Source organism: Colius striatus, chromosome 26 (assembly GCF_028858725.1).
Source record: "Colius striatus isolate bColStr4 chromosome 26, bColStr4.1.hap1, whole genome shotgun sequence".
Lineage (NCBI taxonomy): Eukaryota > Metazoa > Chordata > Aves > Coliiformes > Coliidae > Colius > Colius striatus.
Genome location: NC_084784.1, coordinates 3526926 through 3543066, shown reverse-complemented (window position 1 = coordinate 3543066; position 16141 = coordinate 3526926). Strand labels below are relative to the sequence as shown.

Here is a 16141-nt window from a genome sequence, read left to right as displayed (position 1 = left end):
TGCGCCGCCGCATCCCGCGCGGGGGAGGAGACAAGGACGGACGGACGGAGGGAGGGAGAAGGAAGGGAGGGGACTGACCAGTTCAACTCTTGAGTGTTTTATTGACTCGTCCCGGTGTACAAAGAGCCGTCGGCGCTGGGGGAGGGAGGGAGGGAGGGGAAGGAAAGAGCTCAGAGCCCAAACCCATCGCACCCGCGGCTGCTCGCGCAGCCCCACGTGTCCCTCCCCTCGGGTTTCTTGGCACTGGTGCGGAATGAGGCTCCTCGCGGAGGTTTTTGGCTTCAGGGGGTCCCCGCTGCTTCCCCTCCCCCGTCCCAAAACCATCACGGTGGGCAGAGGGGAGGCGAGGGGGGGCTACACCTGGTGAGAAACCTCTATCGCGGTGTTGCAACAATCCCGAGGGGGTGGGCGCGGGGGGGCGGGCGAAGGGGGAGGAGCAGAACCGCGGCGGGATCCACAAGTGGGCTGGTTTTTAACCAAAAACAACCGGGAAAAAGCGGGAAACGAAGAGGAAAAACCCAAAAGGAGCAAAAAAACCCAGCTTCTGAGCTGCTGGTGGGCAGCAAAGCAACGACCCCTTTAATGGAGAGGGGAAGGGGCGGGGAGGGGGCGGCTCCACCACGGCCCGGGGCTGCTTCACTTCTTCTCCTTCTTCTTCTTGTTCTGCAAGAGGAGGAAAAAGGGAGGGGGAGACACAATCACCCCGGGCACGGCCGGCCCCGCTTTGCTCAGGGGGGAGGGTCTCACCCACCTCGGCCATGCCCAGGATCATCAGCAGCTCCCGGAAGATGTCCACGAAGTCGAGGAAGAGATCGACGCAGTGCCTGTGGGAGGGAGGGAGGGAGAGGAGAGGGAGGAGGGGCTCGGGGGGCCGGGCTGGCCTCCGCGTGCCCCCCACGCCCCCTGCAGCACACGCACCAGATGTAATCCTTGTCCCCGCTCTCAGCCTTCTCGATGATGAGCTGCGTGTCGAACAGCACGAAGCCACACATGACCATCAGCCCCAGGTACAGGTTGGCCTGTGGGGAGGGGGGATGTCAGAGGGGGCACCAGGGAGGAAGCACAGCGTGGTGCAGCTGGAAAAGCCCCCGGAGCTGCTGGAGTCCCTCCCCTCACCCTGCCCAGCCCAGCACTGACCCACAGCCCTCAGCACCTCAGCCCCACGGCTTTGGGGTCCCTCCAGGGCTGGGCACTCCCCCAGCTCCATCAAAAAAACCCTCTTTTTCCCCCTCAGATCACAAAAAACTCCCACTATTTCCCTCAAAACTCCACCAAACCCCACTTTTTCCTCAGAAGTCCACCAAAACACCCTTTTCCCCCTCAAAACTCTACTAAAACACCATTTTTCCCCCTCAGAATCACAGAATTGATCCCACCCCTTGTCACTGGGGAGCAGAGACCGACCCCCACCTCCCTGCACCCTCCTGGCAGGGACTTCACCACCAAAACCCCGCTTTTCCCCCTCAAAACCATCTCACGCTGTCTCTGGCCCTGCTGCAGCACCTCTGGCACTGAGTGAAGGGCCCAACCCTGCCCCCAGCCCTGGAGCTGCAGCTCCCCAGGGCCCAGCACAGGGGACAATCCCTGCCCTGCTGCTGCTGGCCCCAGCCAGGCTGCCACTGGTGATTTTGGGCTCCCAGCCGCTGGCCTCACCGTGAAGAGCCAGGCGGATCCCATGAAGGCGTTAACCACGGAGGACAGAAGCATCAGGGTGAGGCCAGACAGAAGGAAACCTGTGGGGAGAGGGCAGGGGGGTGAGGTCCCAGCCCCGTGGGTGCCCCCACTCCACACAAGGAGCCCCCCACTGTCCTCAAGCCCCGTCTCTCACCTCCCAGGTAGAGGAAGCTGCGGCGCCGGGCGTACAGGGCGCTGAGCGAGAAGCAGGTGAAGATGGCAGCGGTGCCCAGGAAGGCTGTGGGGATGATGCTGGGGGAGAGGAAGCAGAGGGAGGGGTGAGGAGGGGCTGTGGGGGGCTGCAGGGAGCAGCCTGGGCGGGGGGGGGGGGTCACGCTCCTACCTGGGGTTGATGGAGATGCACATTTCCAGGAGAGGCCCCAGGTTGATGCCTGGAAGGACAGAGCTGGGTGTCACTGAGGCGTTTGGGAGAGCCTGGGGGCCCTTGTGCCCCCTCCCCAGGGCTCAGGGAGGGGTCCTGGTGCCCACGTACCTGTCAGGAAGGCGAAGCCCACCAGCAGCCCCAGCCTCTTCTGCTCCGTCTCCCGGCTGTGCGGGGTGGCCGTCAGCCACATCATCAGCCCCAGCGCTCCCAGGCCGGTCAGGAGGCTGAACTGTGGGGGAGAAAAAGGCAGGTGGGGGCCTGTCCTCACCCCCTCAGCCCGGGCCAGGGGCACCCAGGCTGCCCTGAGGCTCTCACCTGCACGAGGTGGGTCATCACGTTGATGTAGGCACCTGCAGCTGCCACGAACATGCAGAGAGCGAAGCTGGAATAAACCCTCTTCAGGTGCTCCTGGGTGGAAGCTGAGCTGCAGGTGACAAGGGGGGAGACGTGGGGGTGGTGAGGCTGGAGCAGCCCCCGTGCCCAGAATCACCCCCCAGCCCCTGAGGTGCCCACTCACATGTGGGAGAACTTGAAGACGGCATCGAAGTTGATGTTCCGGTCGAAGATGTTCATGGTGCTGCGCTGGGACGGGGCCCTCGGCCGCTTGGCAGGGTGAGAGCTGCAGGGAGGGGGGCAGGGGGAGGCTGCAGCTCAGGGGCTGGGGGCTGCCCAGGACCCTCCTCCCCTGCAGCTGGTGCAAAGCCCCAGGGGCTGGTCCCGCTGCCGGCAGCTGGGAAGTGTCTGTGCCAGGCTGCTGTTAGTGGCCTTGATGACATTCCTGGAGGAGGCTCTGGCAGCACGAGGCCTCCTCCTCCTCCTCCTCCTCCTCCTCCTCCTCCTCCTCCTCCTCCTCTATCCCTGCTCAGCCCCCGGTCTGGCCGGTTCGGCTGGTGCTGTTCGCTCTGGCACCTGTGGGAGGGCAACCAGCCCGGCCAAGCGGCGCGAGGGGCTGCTCCTGAGGGTGTCAGGGACTAAACACAGACCCACTGGGGCTGGGAAAGCCCTGGAAGCCGCTCAGTCCCACCGCCTGCCCTCACCCTGCCCGGCCCAGCACTGACCCACGGCCTCAGCACCTCGGCCCCGCGGCTCTGGGGTCCCTCCAGGGTCCCCCAGCTCCCCAGGGCCCACAGCCTTCCCCCCCCGTCCCGTCCCGTCCCCTCGGCAGCACCTCGGGGCCTCTCTCCAGCCCTTCCGCGCCGCTGCGCACCGGCCCCGCCGTGTCCCCGCCCGGGGGCAGCCGCTGGCGGTGCGACCGGCCCGACCTTTGCCCCGCGGCGGCGGGGGGAGCCGCGGGGCCGCTCGGCGGGGCGGGGGGCGGCGGGGGGCGGCGGGGGCCGCTCGGGGGCGCGGGGCGGGCCCGGGGCGGGGCGGGGGGCGTGGGGGGGGGTTCGGGCCCCTCGGGCCTCACCTGCGCCGCGCTGCGCGTCCGGGCCAGGCCGCTGCCGCTCCGCTCGCGACACGCCCCCGCCGCCCATTGGCCGCCGACGCGCGGAGTCCCGCCCCCCGCCTCGCGCTATTGGCCGGCGGCGGCCGGACGGGACGGGGCGTGGCGAGGCGCCTCGGCCGCTGATTGGCTGGCGGCCGCGCCCGAGACCGGCCGTTGGCCGCGCGCTCCCGCTCCGCGCTCCCACCCCCAGTCCCGCTGCCGTCGCTCATTGGCCGCGGTCTCGGCCAATCGGCGTCTCGCTTTCGCTTCCCGCGCTCTGGCGCCCCCCGGCGGCTGCGGCGCGGCGGCGCGCGCGGGGCGGGGCGGGGGCGGCTCCGGGGGGCGGCGGCGGCCGCGCTCGGACGCGACGGGGCTGAGGCCGCCCCCCCGCTCCCCGCCGCCCCCCGGAGCCTCCGCCGGGGATGGGGAACGTGGAGAGCGCGGACGGGGACGCGCTGCCCCGGGGCCCGGGATCAACGGCGGCCCCGGGGGGTCCGGGGCTGCTCCCCCCGGGCAAGATGCCGATGCCGGAGCCGTGCGAGCTGGAGGAGCGCTTCGCCCTGGTGCTGGTGAGACGGAGACCTCCGCCGCGACACTTCCTCCCCCCGCCCCATCCCGGCTCCCGTTGCGCTTCTCCGGTTCCCGGGGCGCTTTCCCCGCTGCTCCGTCCCCGTTCTCAACGAGCCCTCCGGTGCCGCCCCCACCCGGGACCCCTCTCCTGGGGCACCGTCCCGGGCCGGACGCGCCCCGCCGCTGAACTGCCGTCGCGGCGTCCGGCTGCGGGGCCGGTGGGCGGACGAACTCCGCCGGGGACCGACGGCACCGGCGCCCGGAGCCAACCGGGGGCGGGCAGCGAGCGCGGGGGCCCGCGGGGATGGGCAGTGGACACGGTGCCGGGGCAGCGACCGCGGGGAAAACCGATCCCGGGACAGCCCCGGGGACTGACGGCACTCCCGGTGCTCCCGGAGGGGCCCCTTGGGCACGGCCACCCCGCGCGGTGCCCGGGTCGCTGTCACAGCCGGGGCGGTGGCCGTGCCGCAGCGGTCACTGGACGAGGCCGCCGTGACACCCTGTCATGGGGGCCGTGGCTCGCCAGTGGCCCCCCTCCCCACCCCGTGACCGCAGTGCCGTCGGGACCACCGAGGCCACGGGGACCACCGCATCCCCCCGGCCCCGGGCTCGCGGTGCACTGGGTCGGACCCATCGGCACCCTCCGCGGTGCCGGTCCCCGGCTGCCTTTGTCTGGGGAGGGGGGACACGCGACGGCAGGGCCACCGTGGGCGGGTGACACCCGTGGCACACGGCCCCGCTGCCCGGCGCTGCCGTCCGGTTTTGCCCGTAGCCAACGGAAGCCGCGTCCGGGCAGGAAATGCCGAGTGCGGCCCCAGGCGGCTCTGAGAGCCGGAGCCGGGGGGTATCGGGGGTGGGGTGGCACCCCGGTGAGAGTCCCACCGCCTGTGAAGGGCACCCACCCGTGGGGCCGGTGCGTGTCCCACGCGGGGCGGATGCGGCAGCCCGTCCCCGCGAGGCCGCTGGCGGGGGGGACATATCCTGCCAGACGAGGCTGAGGCCGGGGGAGGGGGATTTGGAGGGGGGGTGACGGCACCGGGGAAACCCCCAAAAACCCCCCTAAATCCCCCTCCGTCGGCGTCGGCGACGCCCGGTGCCGTCAGCGCCGCTGCCAGGGAGGAAAATATTTCATCATGTGATGGGGCTGCAGCGCTGGTGGCCCCCGGCCGGGCTGGACCCACCCCGGGGGTCCCCCACCCCGCGGGGAGCCTCAGCCCCCGCAGCCCCCGGTCCCGGGGCGGCCGGGACGGAGCCGGGAGGGTGTCTCCGGTGTGGGGGTGATGCCGGGGGGCGGTGGCAGAGGAAGTTCCCGGCCTGGAGCAGCCCAGCTCCCGCCACAAAGGCAGGAAGCCGAGCGGCGGGAACGGCAGCGAGAGCGGCCGCGCTTCAAAGCCCCCCGTCCCCTGGGCAATTCTGGGGAGGGGGGGAACCCCCATCCCGGCGGCGATGTCTCCGTTCCCGTGGGACTGTCCCCGTCCGCCCCTCACCCCGGGGGCGCGCAGCCTCTCCCAGGCTCTGCCCCGGTTTCCTGCGGGGCCGCGATGACCAGGACAGGGATAATTTTAGCAGCCGCGGGCCGGGTGGAGCATCGGCACCTCCCGCTGCGGCGATGGCCGGGTTCTGCCCGGTGCTGCCCGGAGCCCCCTGGCCAGGGTGGCATCGCCCACAGCGGTGGCATCGCCATCCAGGGCAGCCCCAAGACCACGGGGTCATCCAGCGTCCCCAGTTTCCACCACAGGATCCCATTTGTGTCCCTGGTTGATGCCGGGGCCGCATCCTGCCAGTGGTCCCCGGGCAATGCCGTGGAGGTTCCCAGCTCCCCGGGCAGCCGGTGCCGCGGGGGGGGAGCGGAGGCTGCGGTTTCCCAGCGGCGCAGACAGGAAGGACGCGGCGGCGGCGCTGGCGAGATTTGGGGCGTCTGGCGCTGGCGGCACCATGGCCACCAGTGCTTCCCAGTGCCAGGGACCCCGGCTGTGCCACGGAGCTCGGGGGGATCCGTGGTTGTGGGCTGGAGGTGCCTCGAGGGGGCTGTGTCCCCCTGTCCCCCGGGGTGACACCCCTTCCCCTCTGCCCCCAGAGCTCCATGAACCTGCCCCCGGACAAAGCCCGACTCCTGCGCCAGTACGACAACGAGAAGAAGTGGGACCTCATCTGTGACCAGGTGGGGGGCTGGAGGAGGGCCATGGGGGGCTCCTAAAGGAGGGGGGGGTCATGACACCGTGCCCGTGTCACCGATCCCCCCCACGGGTCCCCCCCAGGAGCGGTTCCAGGTGAAGAGCCCCCCTCACGCCTACATCCAGAAACTGCGCAGCTTCCTGGAGCCGGGTGTCACACGGAAGGTGAGGGGCTGGCAGGAGCTGGGGAGGGGGGTCAGGGGTCTGGGGGGGCCCGGCTCAGCCTTGCTCTGCTCCCCCAGAAGTTCAGGAGGAGGGTACAAGAGTCAACCAAAGTCCTGCGTGAGCTGGAGATCAGCCTGAGGACGAACCACATCGGGTGAGTGCACGGTCTCAGGAGGGTTTTAGGGCCCCGAGAGGGGTATTTGGGGTCCTGGAGGTGGGAGAGACTTTGAGGTGCCGAGGAGGTGGGGCACAGGGTCCCCAGGGCGTTTGGGGTCGCAGCACCAGCCCGGGCACAGCTGCAGGGGAAGTCGGAGGCGCTGCAGGAACTGTGCCGGTTCCTGCCCCGGCCGTGCTGTGGGGTCGGGGCATCGACGTGCGGGTCGCGGGGGCGGATGGGCCGGCGATGACGCCCCGGCGATGAAGCAGCAGCGCGGCCGGATCCTTCCCGGCTCCTCCCCAAACCATCCCCGAGGGCTCGACGCCACCCCCGAGCCGGCAGCTCCGCGACCCGGCCCCGGCGGCTCCTCCGTCCGGCGTGCGGGGCGACGCGCGGGGCGGCCGGAGGCACCGGGACGGTACCGGCGACCATGCGGGTGGCACCGGCGGGTGCCCCGGTCGCTGTGGCCGCGCCCGTACGTTCAGGGCGGCTCGTTTATGGACCGGGCTGTGCCCCGCCACCGGCCCCGTCGTTCGGCTTTTCCCCGCCCGCAGCCCGAAAATAGCAGCAGCCGGAGACAGGAAACGGGCTGGGGCGAGGGGCTGGCGCCGGCAGGAAAGGGGCGGCCACGGACCCCCCTCCCCGCTGCCGCCTCCCGCACCGCCCCCGGCTGCGGGCAGAGTCCCGTCCCTGGGCACCCCTGGCCGCGTGCCTCCCCCAGCCCGCACACGCTGCCCCTCTGCCCGGGCGCCCCCCTCCGCATGTACCCCCCGTGGAATGCACATCGCACCCCCCCGCCCTCCGCATGCCGGGGGCTGGGGAGGGGGCACAGCCGCAGCGCTCGGCTCTGTGTCCCGCCTGGTGCCGCCGGATCTGCAGCCGGCAGATAAAGCCGCGCCGGTGCTGGCCCCGGCGATAGCAGAGGGGCTACAACGGCCACTGGAGCCTCGGGACGCCCCCACTGCCCCCTCCCCATCCACCCATGGTCGGGGGTTCGTGCCAAGGGGGTGGTCCCAGGCACCTGAGGGTCCTGATGGGTGCCTGGTGCCGTAGGTGGGTGCGTGAGTTCCTCAATGACGAGAACAAGGGGCTGGACGTGCTGGTGAACTACCTGTCCTTCGCCCAGTGTGCTGTCATGTGAGTATGGTGCTGGGGGTCCCTGGGGTGCTGGGGGTCCCCTGGGGTGCCAGGGGACAGAGACCTGGGATGTGGAGAGTCCTGGTACCCCACAGCAGCTCCCTGCTGCCAGCAGCTGATACCACCCAGCCCCTTATCGGCACCGGGGCAGCCCGGCTGGCACGCGGGGACCCGCCTGCTGCTCCGTCCCCTCCTGCTCCCCCAGGCTGGGGGTCCTGGGGCCACGCTGTGCCTCCCGCTGCCCCCCGCTGCCCCCCCGCTGCAGCGCTTGCCGCGGTGCCTGTGCCGCTCCGCGCCGAAGCCGCGTTGCCCCTTCCCCTCCCCTCCCCACGCCGCGCGTGTCCCACCCAGGTTGGATTTTGAGGGCCTGGAAGGCGGCGAGGACGGCGCGCTGGAGAAGCTGCGCGCCTGGAGCAGGTCCATCGAGGATCTGCAGCACCCCAGTGCCCTGCCCGCCCCCTTCGCCAGCAGCCTGGCTCGCTCTGCCCGCCACACCGCACTACGGTACGTCCCCGCCGCGCCGGGCGGCTGCTGGGCCACGTGCCGGCGGCTCTGGGCGGCTGCGGTGCTGCCGCTCGCTGCTCCCTGGGCTCTGCTCTGTCCTGCACGTGGGGCACGTGCTGTGCCAAGCACCGTCCTGTCACAGCGTGTGCCAGGCCAAGTGCCATCCTGCCATGCTGTGTGCCGTGCCATCGTGCCCTGTGCCGTGCACCAACCTGCCCTTGGTGTGTGCCAGGCCCTGTACCGCTGTGCCCTGTGCCATGCACTGTCCTGCCGTGGTCTGTGCCAGTCCAAGCACCATCCTGCCCGTGGTGCACAGTGCCACGTGCTGCCCCGCCCTGTGCCACGCACCATCACCACGGAACCTGCTGTGCCCTTGTGCCTCCTGCCCCACCATCCCCCCCACGGCGCCAGGCTGTGCCTTACCCACGGTGTGGCTGCCACGTGCCTCGCCTCGCGCTGCTCCCCCTGCAGCCGCCCGTCCCTCTGCCTCTGCTCGCCCTCGCTCTGCCTCTGCCCGGGGTAAAACGCCCCGTCTGTGCTTCCAGGGCCGTGTCCCCCCCTCTCTGGCTGCGCTCTCTCTCTCTCTGCTCCGCGCCTGCCTCGCCGGGTAAGTACCGGCTGCCCGGCGCCCGCGGCGGCTTCGCTCCGGTCTCCTCTGTCCCTCTCGCCGCTTCTCTCCGCCTCTGCCCCTCTGTAAGCCCCTCTGTCTCCTCCTTCTCCCCCTCCCCGGTCCCGGTTGCCCCCACCACGGTGAGCGCTGGCGGTTGCCCCTGACCCCATGGTGAGGGTCCCGCTCACCGGCGCCCGTGTCCCTGCAGCTACGGGACGCTGCCGAGCCGCCGGGCGCTCAAGAACTCGCGGCTGGTGAGCCAGAAGGACGACGTCCACCTCTGCATCATGTGTCTCCGCGCCATCATGAACTACCAGGTATCACCATGACGTGGGGAGGGGGGTGGCTGCACGGTGGTGCCGCCGGTGTCACCGCGCCGGCGCCGCTAACGCCGTCCCCGCTCCGTCCCCGCAGTACGGCTTCAACCTCGTCATGTCCCATCCCCACGCTGTCAATGAGATCGCCCTGAGCCTCAATAACAAGAACCCGAGGTAAGGAGGGGCAGGGGGCCAGGCCAGGGTGGGTTTCTGGTGCTGGCTGGGGTGATGGTGACGGTGCCGGTGCTGCTTGGCCTTAGAACAAAGGCGCTGGTGCTGGAGCTGCTGGCGGCCGTGTGCCTGGTGAGAGGCGGCCATGAGATCATCCTCGCTGCCTTCGACAACTTCAAGGAGGTACAGAGGGAGAGGGGGCAGCAGGAGCAGACTGGGATGGGGAGAGGAGACAGGACCAGGCTGGGAGGGGGCACCAGGGTGACCCCACATCCACCCCCTGCTCAGGTCTGCCAGGAGAAGCATCGCTTCGAGCGGCTGATGGATTATTTCCGCAACGAGGACAGCAGCATTGACTTCATGGTGGGACTCCCAGGCCTGGGTGGGGGTCCTGGGGACGGGACCTGGGTGGGGGGCTGAGGGGGCTCCCGGTGACGCCAGCGCTGCCGCAGGTCGCCTGCATGCAGTTCATCAACATCGTGGTGCACTCGGTGGAGGACATGAACTTCCGCGTCCACCTCCAGTACGAGTTCACCAAGCTGGGGCTGGAGGAGTTCCTGCAGGTACGAGGGTCGTGGGGGGCCTGGGGGGATGGACAGCCCCGAGGAGACGCCACCCCCACCCCTTCCCCTGACGCTGCGCCGGCGCCCGCAGAAGTCGAGGCACACGGAGAGCGAGAAGCTGCAGGTGCAGATCCAGGCGTACCTGGACAACGTCTTCGACGTCGGGGGGCTGCTGGAGGACGCCGAGACCAAAAACGTGGCCCTGGAGAAGGTGGAGGAGCTGGAGGAGCATCTGTCCCACGTACGTGAGCGTGGAGGACGTGGGTCTGGCTGTACCCAACCCCCCACCCTGGGTTTTCCCCTCGTGGGGAGGGGGGTCCCCGAGATGGTGTCGCAGCCGCGTCTCCCCCCGCAGCTGACGGAGAAGCTGCTGGACCTGGAGAACGAGAACATGATGCGCGTGGCAGAGCTGGAGAAGCAGCTGCTGCAGCGGGAGAAGGAGCTGGAGGTGGTCAAGGTGCGTGGAGAGGGGGCTGCGGGGGCCATGGGGAGCGGGGGAAGGGGTTGTGTGTGTGTCCCTCCGGCCTGACCTGACGCTGCCTGTCCCCAGGAGACCTACGAGCACACGAGCCACCAGGTCCACACGCTGCGGCGGATGATCAAGGAGAAGGACGAAGCTTTCCGGCGGCGCTACGGCTCCGAGCCGCCCCCCGTGACGGGCGCCGAGCCCCCTCCCCAGCCCGAGCCCGAGCCCCTGCAAGAGGCTCCGAGGGTCCCCGTCCTGCCCCCCGTGGAGGCTGCGCCCCCCCCGCCGCCCCCCCCCGCCCCCCCTGCCCCCCCCCTGCGCCCCCGCTCCCAGGTGAGGAGTCAGGGAGGGGAGTCCCTGGAGCATCCCCAAAACTGGGGCATCCCTGAGCTGGGCTGTCGCCAGGGGCTGGGACATCCCCAGGACGGGGAGGAGGGCTCCAAAACTGGGGTGTCCCTGGTGCTGAGCTACTGCTGAGGCCAAGGGGGTCCCCAAAACTGGACCACCCCACTCAGGACATGGTCTCAGCCTCTCCTCCCTTTGCAGGCAAGTGCCCCCCGGCCCCACCACTGCCCGGAGCTTCGCCCTCCATTGCCCTCACTGTCGGGCTCTCGGGTACGTGGGAGTCACCGTGGGGACCGTGGGGAAGGGGGTTGTGGTCGACAAGGGACTGGTGCAGTGCCCACGGCACAGGGATGGGGTGTCCCAGGGGAGGGTGACAGCCTGGGGACCGATGCAGTGGTGGCTCAGGGTGGGCACAGGATGTGTCCCCCTGCCCTGGCGGGTGCTGAGCCAGCCCCTGCTCTGCTGGCAGCCATCCGGATCAAGAAGCCCATCAAGACCAAGTTCCGGCTGCCCGTCTTCAACTGGACGGCGCTGAAGCCCAACCAGATCAGCGGGACAGTGTTCAGCGAGCTGGACGACGAGAGGGTGCTGGAGGTGAGCCCAGGACCCTCCCCCACAGGTCGAGCTGTCACCCACCCACCTCTCCCACCACCTCTGAGCCCCCTCCTTCTCTCACCAGGACCTTGACCTGGAGCGCTTCGAGGAGCTTTTCAAGACCAAAGCGCAGGGTCCTGCCCTTGACCTGGTCTGCGCCAAGAACAAAGCGTCGCAGAAGGCGGCTGCCAAAGTGACGCTGCTGGAGGCCAACAGGGCCAAGAACTTGGCCATCACCCTGCGCAAGGCGGGTCGCAGCGCCGAGGAGATCTGCAGGGCCATCCACACGTACGCTGGGCTGGGGAGGGGGCACGGGGGGCTCCTTGGGGTGCAGAAGGGCCAGGAAGGGGGTAGGGGGGGTTGGTTGGGGTGCAGAGGGGTCAAACGTGGTGTAAGGGAGTTAGAGAGGTTGCAGAGGGGCTGGTAGAGGTGCAGAGGGACTTGTCAGGGTGTGCAGGGAGAGCAGGGGGGACTGGTTGGGGTGCAGGGGGTCCAGACAGGGTGTGGGGGGAGTGGCTGGGGTGCAGGAGAACCAGACAGAATGCAGGGTGGCTGACTGGGGTGCAGAGGGTGCATGCAGGGTGCAGGGGGGAACACAGGGTCCATGCAGGGATGCACTGGGGTGCAAGGGGGTGCAGAGGGTGCATGCAGGGTGCAGGGGGTCCATGGAGGATGCAGAGGGTGCATGCAGGGTGCAGGGGGTCCATGCAGGGTGCATGCAGGGTGCAGATGGTCCATGCAGGGTCCAGGGGGTCCATGCAGTGGTGCCCAGGCACGGCGCGGGGGCCGGGCCGGGGGTGCCGTGGGGAGCTGGTGACCGTGGGCGCGGGGGGCAGGTTCGACCTGGCGACGCTGCCGGTGGACTTTGTGGAGTGCCTGATGCGGTTCCTGCCGACCGAGGCGGAGGCCAAGGCGCTGCGGCAGTGGGAGCGGGAGCGCAAGCCGCTGGAGGAGCTGGCGGACGAGGATCGCTTCATGCTGCAGTTCAGCAAGGTGGAGCGGCTGCCCCAGCGCATGGCCATCATGGCCTTCCTCGGCAACTTCGCCGACAACATCCAGATGCTGACGCCGGTAGGGAGCTGGGGAGGGGGCAAAGGAACGCGGGGTGGGGGCTGGAGCCCGCACCGCAGCTGAGCCCCCTCCTCCTGCCCCCCTGCAGCAGCTCAACGCCATCATCGCGGCATCAGCCTCTGTCAAGTCCTCCCAGAAGCTGAAGCACATGTTGGAGGTGAGCGTGGAGGGCACCAGGGCGTGTGGGGACAACCCGGGTCGATCTGCTGACCTCCATCTTCCCCATAGCTGGGTGGGATGGGGGGAGCCCGTGATGAGGGGGGGTCTCTGAACCCCATCCCTCGGTGCTTCTCCCCTGCAGATCATCCTGGCACTGGGCAACTACATGAACAGCAGCAAACGCGGCGCCGTCTACGGCTTCAAACTGCAGAGCCTGGACCTGGTGGGACCACTTTGCCTCGTCCTTGGGGGCCGAATGAGCTCTTGTGGGCTCTGTCCTGCAGCCCTGACCTCTCCCCTCATCCCCTCCTCAAATCCCGCAGCTCCTGGACACCAAGTCCACGGACAGGAAGATGACGCTGCTGCACTTCATCGCGCTGACGGTGCGGGAGAAGTACCCGGAGCTGGCGACCTTCTGGCAGGAGCTGCACTTCGTGGAGAAGGCGGCCGCAGGTCCCCCCTCTGCTCCCCGTGTCCCCTCCACTCTGCACTCTGCCACTCCCTGGGCTGAGGGGGTGCCGCGTGTCCCCCGACCCACCCCCCTGTCCCTGCAGTGTCCCTGGAGAACGTGCTGCTGGACGTGAAGGAGCTGGGCCGGGGGATGGAGCTGCTGCGCAGGGAGTGTGGGCTGCACGAGAGCAGCGTCCTGCGCGGCTTCCTGACGGCCAGCGAGGGCAAGCTGGAGCGGCTGCAGAAGGACGCCCGGACGGCTGAGGTGAGGCTGCTCCTGCCTCACCAGCCCGGGCTCACGGCCTCGGGGAGTCACAGTCGCCGCGGCTGGAAAAGCCCTTTGAGCTCCTCGAGTCCCTCCCCCTCCCCCTGCCACGACCCCCAGCACCTCAGCCCCACGGCTTCGGGGTCCCTCCAGGGCTGGGCACCCCGTCACCCCCCGGGCAGCCTGGCACAGGGGCTGACACCCCTCTCGGGGGGAAGAGCTCCGCCCCCCGTGTCGCCCGTGCCCTGGGGCAGCCTCACGCCGCTGCCCTCGCCCCCTCCCCAGGACGCCTACAACACCGTGGTGCGCTATTTCGGAGAGAGCCCCAAAACCACGCCCCCGGCCGTCTTCTTCCCGGTCTTCGTGCGGTTCATCCGCTCCTACAAGGTGAGGCGGGGCCGGGCGGGGCCGGGCGGGGCCGGGCGGGGCCGGGCGGGGCTGGGGAGGGGGCTGGTCCCCACGGCTGCCCCCGTCCCCGCAGGACGCGGAGCAGGACAACGAGGCGCGCAAGAGGCAGGAGGAGGTGATGCGCGAGAAGCTGCTGGCGCAGGAGGCCAAGAAGCAGGAGAAGGTGAGTGTGGGCTGGGCAGCGGGGGTGGGACACGCGTGTGCCCCCCAGTCCGTGACCCCTCCGCCTGCCCCCGCCCCCAGCGCAACAAGTGGCAGCAGCAGGAGCTGATCGCGGAGCTGCGGCGGCGCCAGGCCAAGGACCACCGGCCGGTCTACGAGGGCAAGGACGGCACCATCGAGGACATCATCACGGGTACGACCCCCCCCAGGGTGCCCCCTCCCCGGCCCGGGCGCCGGGTGCGGGGTCTGACACCCCCCTGTGCCTCCTCGCCCCCCCCAACCCCCCACCACAGCGCTGAAGAGCGTCCCCTTCACGGCGCGCACGGCCAAGCGCGGCTCGCGCTTCTTCTGCGACCCGTCCCACCACGACGAGTCCAGCTGTTAGCCCCAGGTACCGCCGGCACCACGGATCCCCCTGGATCCCCTGGATCCGCCTGGATCCCCCCCACGGCCCTGCATGCACCCTCCTGCACGCCCCCCTCCTCCTGCACATCCCCTCCTCGCATGCTGTCACCCCGGAGCCTGGCACAGGATCCCAGCACAGGATCCCAGTGCCAGGCTGGATCCCAGCACAGGATCCCAGCACAGGATCCCAGTGCCAGGCTGGATCCCAGCACAGGATCCCAGTGCTAAGCTGGATCCCAGTACAGGATGCTGGTGCCAGGTTGGATCCCAGCACTGGCTCCTGGCACAGGAACCCGGTGCCAGGCTGGATCCCAGCACAGGATCCCAGCACAGGATCCCAGCACAGGATCCCAGTGCCAGGTTGGATCCCAGCACAGGATCCTGGTGCCAGGGTGGATTCTGGTGGGGGTGGGTTGATGCAGGGTCCTGGTGCAATACTGGATCCTGGTGCAGTACTGGATCCCAGTGCAGGGTCCTGGTGCAGTACTGGATCCCAGTGCTGGATCCCTGGCCCAGGGGGTGCCCCAGGCCCCTGACCCGGTCCCTCCCACCCCACAGCACGCCGCTGGATCCGCCTGTAGCCGAGCGAGGGTGAGGACCCTGGGCTGGCCCGGGGGGGGGGGGGGGTGCTGGGCTGTGGCTGCCTCAGTTTCCCACCCCAACCCGAGGGGACAGACCCCCCTCCCTCCCCAGTCTGCCCACAGCGGAGGCCAAATCCTGCCTCTGGCTGCAGGGGGGGCACAGCCTCAGAGCCCCCTCCCCACCATGGGGACCACGAACGCCCCCGACCCTGCGCTCGTCACTTTGACCACTGATGTGAACACTAAGTGCCAAAAACAAAGGGACCAAAGCCAGGCCGGGGTTGGGGGGGGTGGGAGGGGCACCATCCTGCTGCCCCCCCCCCCAGATCCCCCCCCTCCCCCGGACCCCCTCCCCCAGTGACTTTTTGTACATGTGAAATAGATGGAATCTTTTACATGGCCACTGCCTGCTTTGGGGGGGGCACAGGGGGGTCTGGGTGGCTGTGGAACCCCCCCATGGCGGGGGTCCCATGGCTCAGGGTGGGGGGCACAAGCACAGACCCTGCAGCAGAGCTGTGTGGCAGCGTGGTTACAGGAGAGAAGGGAGGAGCCACTTTGGGGGGCAGGGGGGAAGCCCCCTCTCCCTGCAGGAGGGGTGGAGGGGCAGGATGGGTCCTGAGCAGCACAAAGGGAGGGTGGGATGGGGCCCTGTGACAGGATGCGGCCACTGCCGGGGCTGAGGGCTGTGAGGAGCTGGATGTGCCCACCAAGGCCCTGTGCTGGGGCAGAGGGGTTGGGGTGGGGGGCAGGATGAGGCCAGGGCAGCTCTGCTGGGGAAGGGAGAGGGGGCACAGCGAGGCAGGAGGGTGGCCCCGACCCTCCCTGCGCAGCCCCTGCCCCACCAGCCCGGGGATTAGCCCTGGAGCAGGGAATAAAAGTTTCCTCTAATCCTCTCGGGATGCTAATCCCCCCCCAGCCCGGCCCAGCCCAGCCCCAGCCCCAGCCCAGCCCAGCCCCAGCCCCAGCCCCAGCCCCGGCCCCGTTGCCTTTTAATCCGTGCGCAGGAGCCGAGGGGCCGGTCCCGCCCCGGCCCCGGGGGGCTGCCGCCGTGTCCGTGCGTCTGTCCGTGTCCGTGGGGCCGGGGCCGGTCCTTACACGGCCTCGGCAGCCGCCGGGGGGTCGCGGGCCGGGGGGGCCGGGGCTGCCGCCAGCCCCTCCGCCTGCAGCAGCAGGTTGCAGCCCAGAAAGGCGACGGCGAAGGCGACGGCGAGGCACAGCACCAGCAGCACGGCGATCTGCGCCGCCTCGGCGCCGCGGGCAGGGGCTGGCGCCAGCGTGGTGTTCGCCATCATCTCCCCCTCCTCCTCCTCCTCTTCCTCCCCGGAGCAGAGTGCGGGCGGCAGCGACAGACGGGGAGGGTTTAAGTGATGTCAGGGACGGTC

At 69.9% G+C, this 16141-nt stretch overlaps 2 protein-coding genes across 2 annotated transcripts; one reads left to right on the top strand and one right to left on the bottom strand.

The window, feature by feature from the left end:
• Window positions 1-81: 81 nt before the first annotated feature.
• On the bottom strand, window positions 82-3536 carry TMBIM6 (transmembrane BAX inhibitor motif containing 6). The gene is made up of 10 exons (XM_062015405.1): window positions 3468-3536; window positions 2577-2678; window positions 2375-2483; window positions 2168-2288; window positions 2018-2066; window positions 1829-1926; window positions 1654-1733; window positions 919-1019; window positions 752-824; window positions 82-663 (listed from the first exon to the last, which is right to left on the bottom strand). Exons 2-10 carry the CDS (start codon window positions 2630-2632, stop codon window positions 637-639), a joined length of 714 nt encoding a protein of 237 aa, XP_061871389.1. The 5' UTR covers window positions 2633-2678; window positions 3468-3536; the 3' UTR covers window positions 82-636.
• Window positions 3537-3840: 304 nt separating this feature from the next.
• Window positions 3841-15154, top strand: FMNL3 (formin like 3). Its single transcript, XM_062015391.1, is given in 28 exon segments — window positions 3841-4054; window positions 6133-6216; window positions 6314-6394; window positions 6472-6548; window positions 7605-7688; window positions 8040-8192; window positions 9011-9119; window positions 9217-9293; window positions 9380-9473; window positions 9579-9653; window positions 9743-9853; window positions 9945-10094; window positions 10209-10310; window positions 10404-10616; window positions 10619-10652; window positions 10866-10934; window positions 11134-11258; window positions 11344-11546; window positions 12095-12329; window positions 12418-12486; window positions 12631-12711; window positions 12812-12941; window positions 13043-13203; window positions 13489-13590; window positions 13685-13774; window positions 13855-13966; window positions 14067-14164; window positions 14737-15154. Coding segments are annotated over 27 exon segments (3060 nt in total). The 5' UTR covers window positions 3841-3907; the 3' UTR covers window positions 14159-14164; window positions 14737-15154.
• The last annotated feature ends 987 nt before the right edge of the window (window positions 15155-16141 follow it).

Excerpts from the sequence above, each read along its gene's own strand:
- TMBIM6 (XM_062015405.1), bottom strand. The coding sequence starts at position 2,632 with ATGAACATCTTCGACCGGAACATCAACTTCGATGCCGTCTTCAAGTTC. Across the intron at positions 1,734-1,828 it reads CAGCTTCCTCTACCTGGGAG|GTTTCCTTCTGTCTGGCCTC; the intron begins GTGAGAGACGGG and ends CTCTCCCCACAG. Across the intron at positions 1,020-1,653 it reads GATCCGCCTGGCTCTTCACG|GCCAACCTGTACCTGGGGCT; the intron begins GTGAGGCCAGCG and ends CCCTCCCCACAG.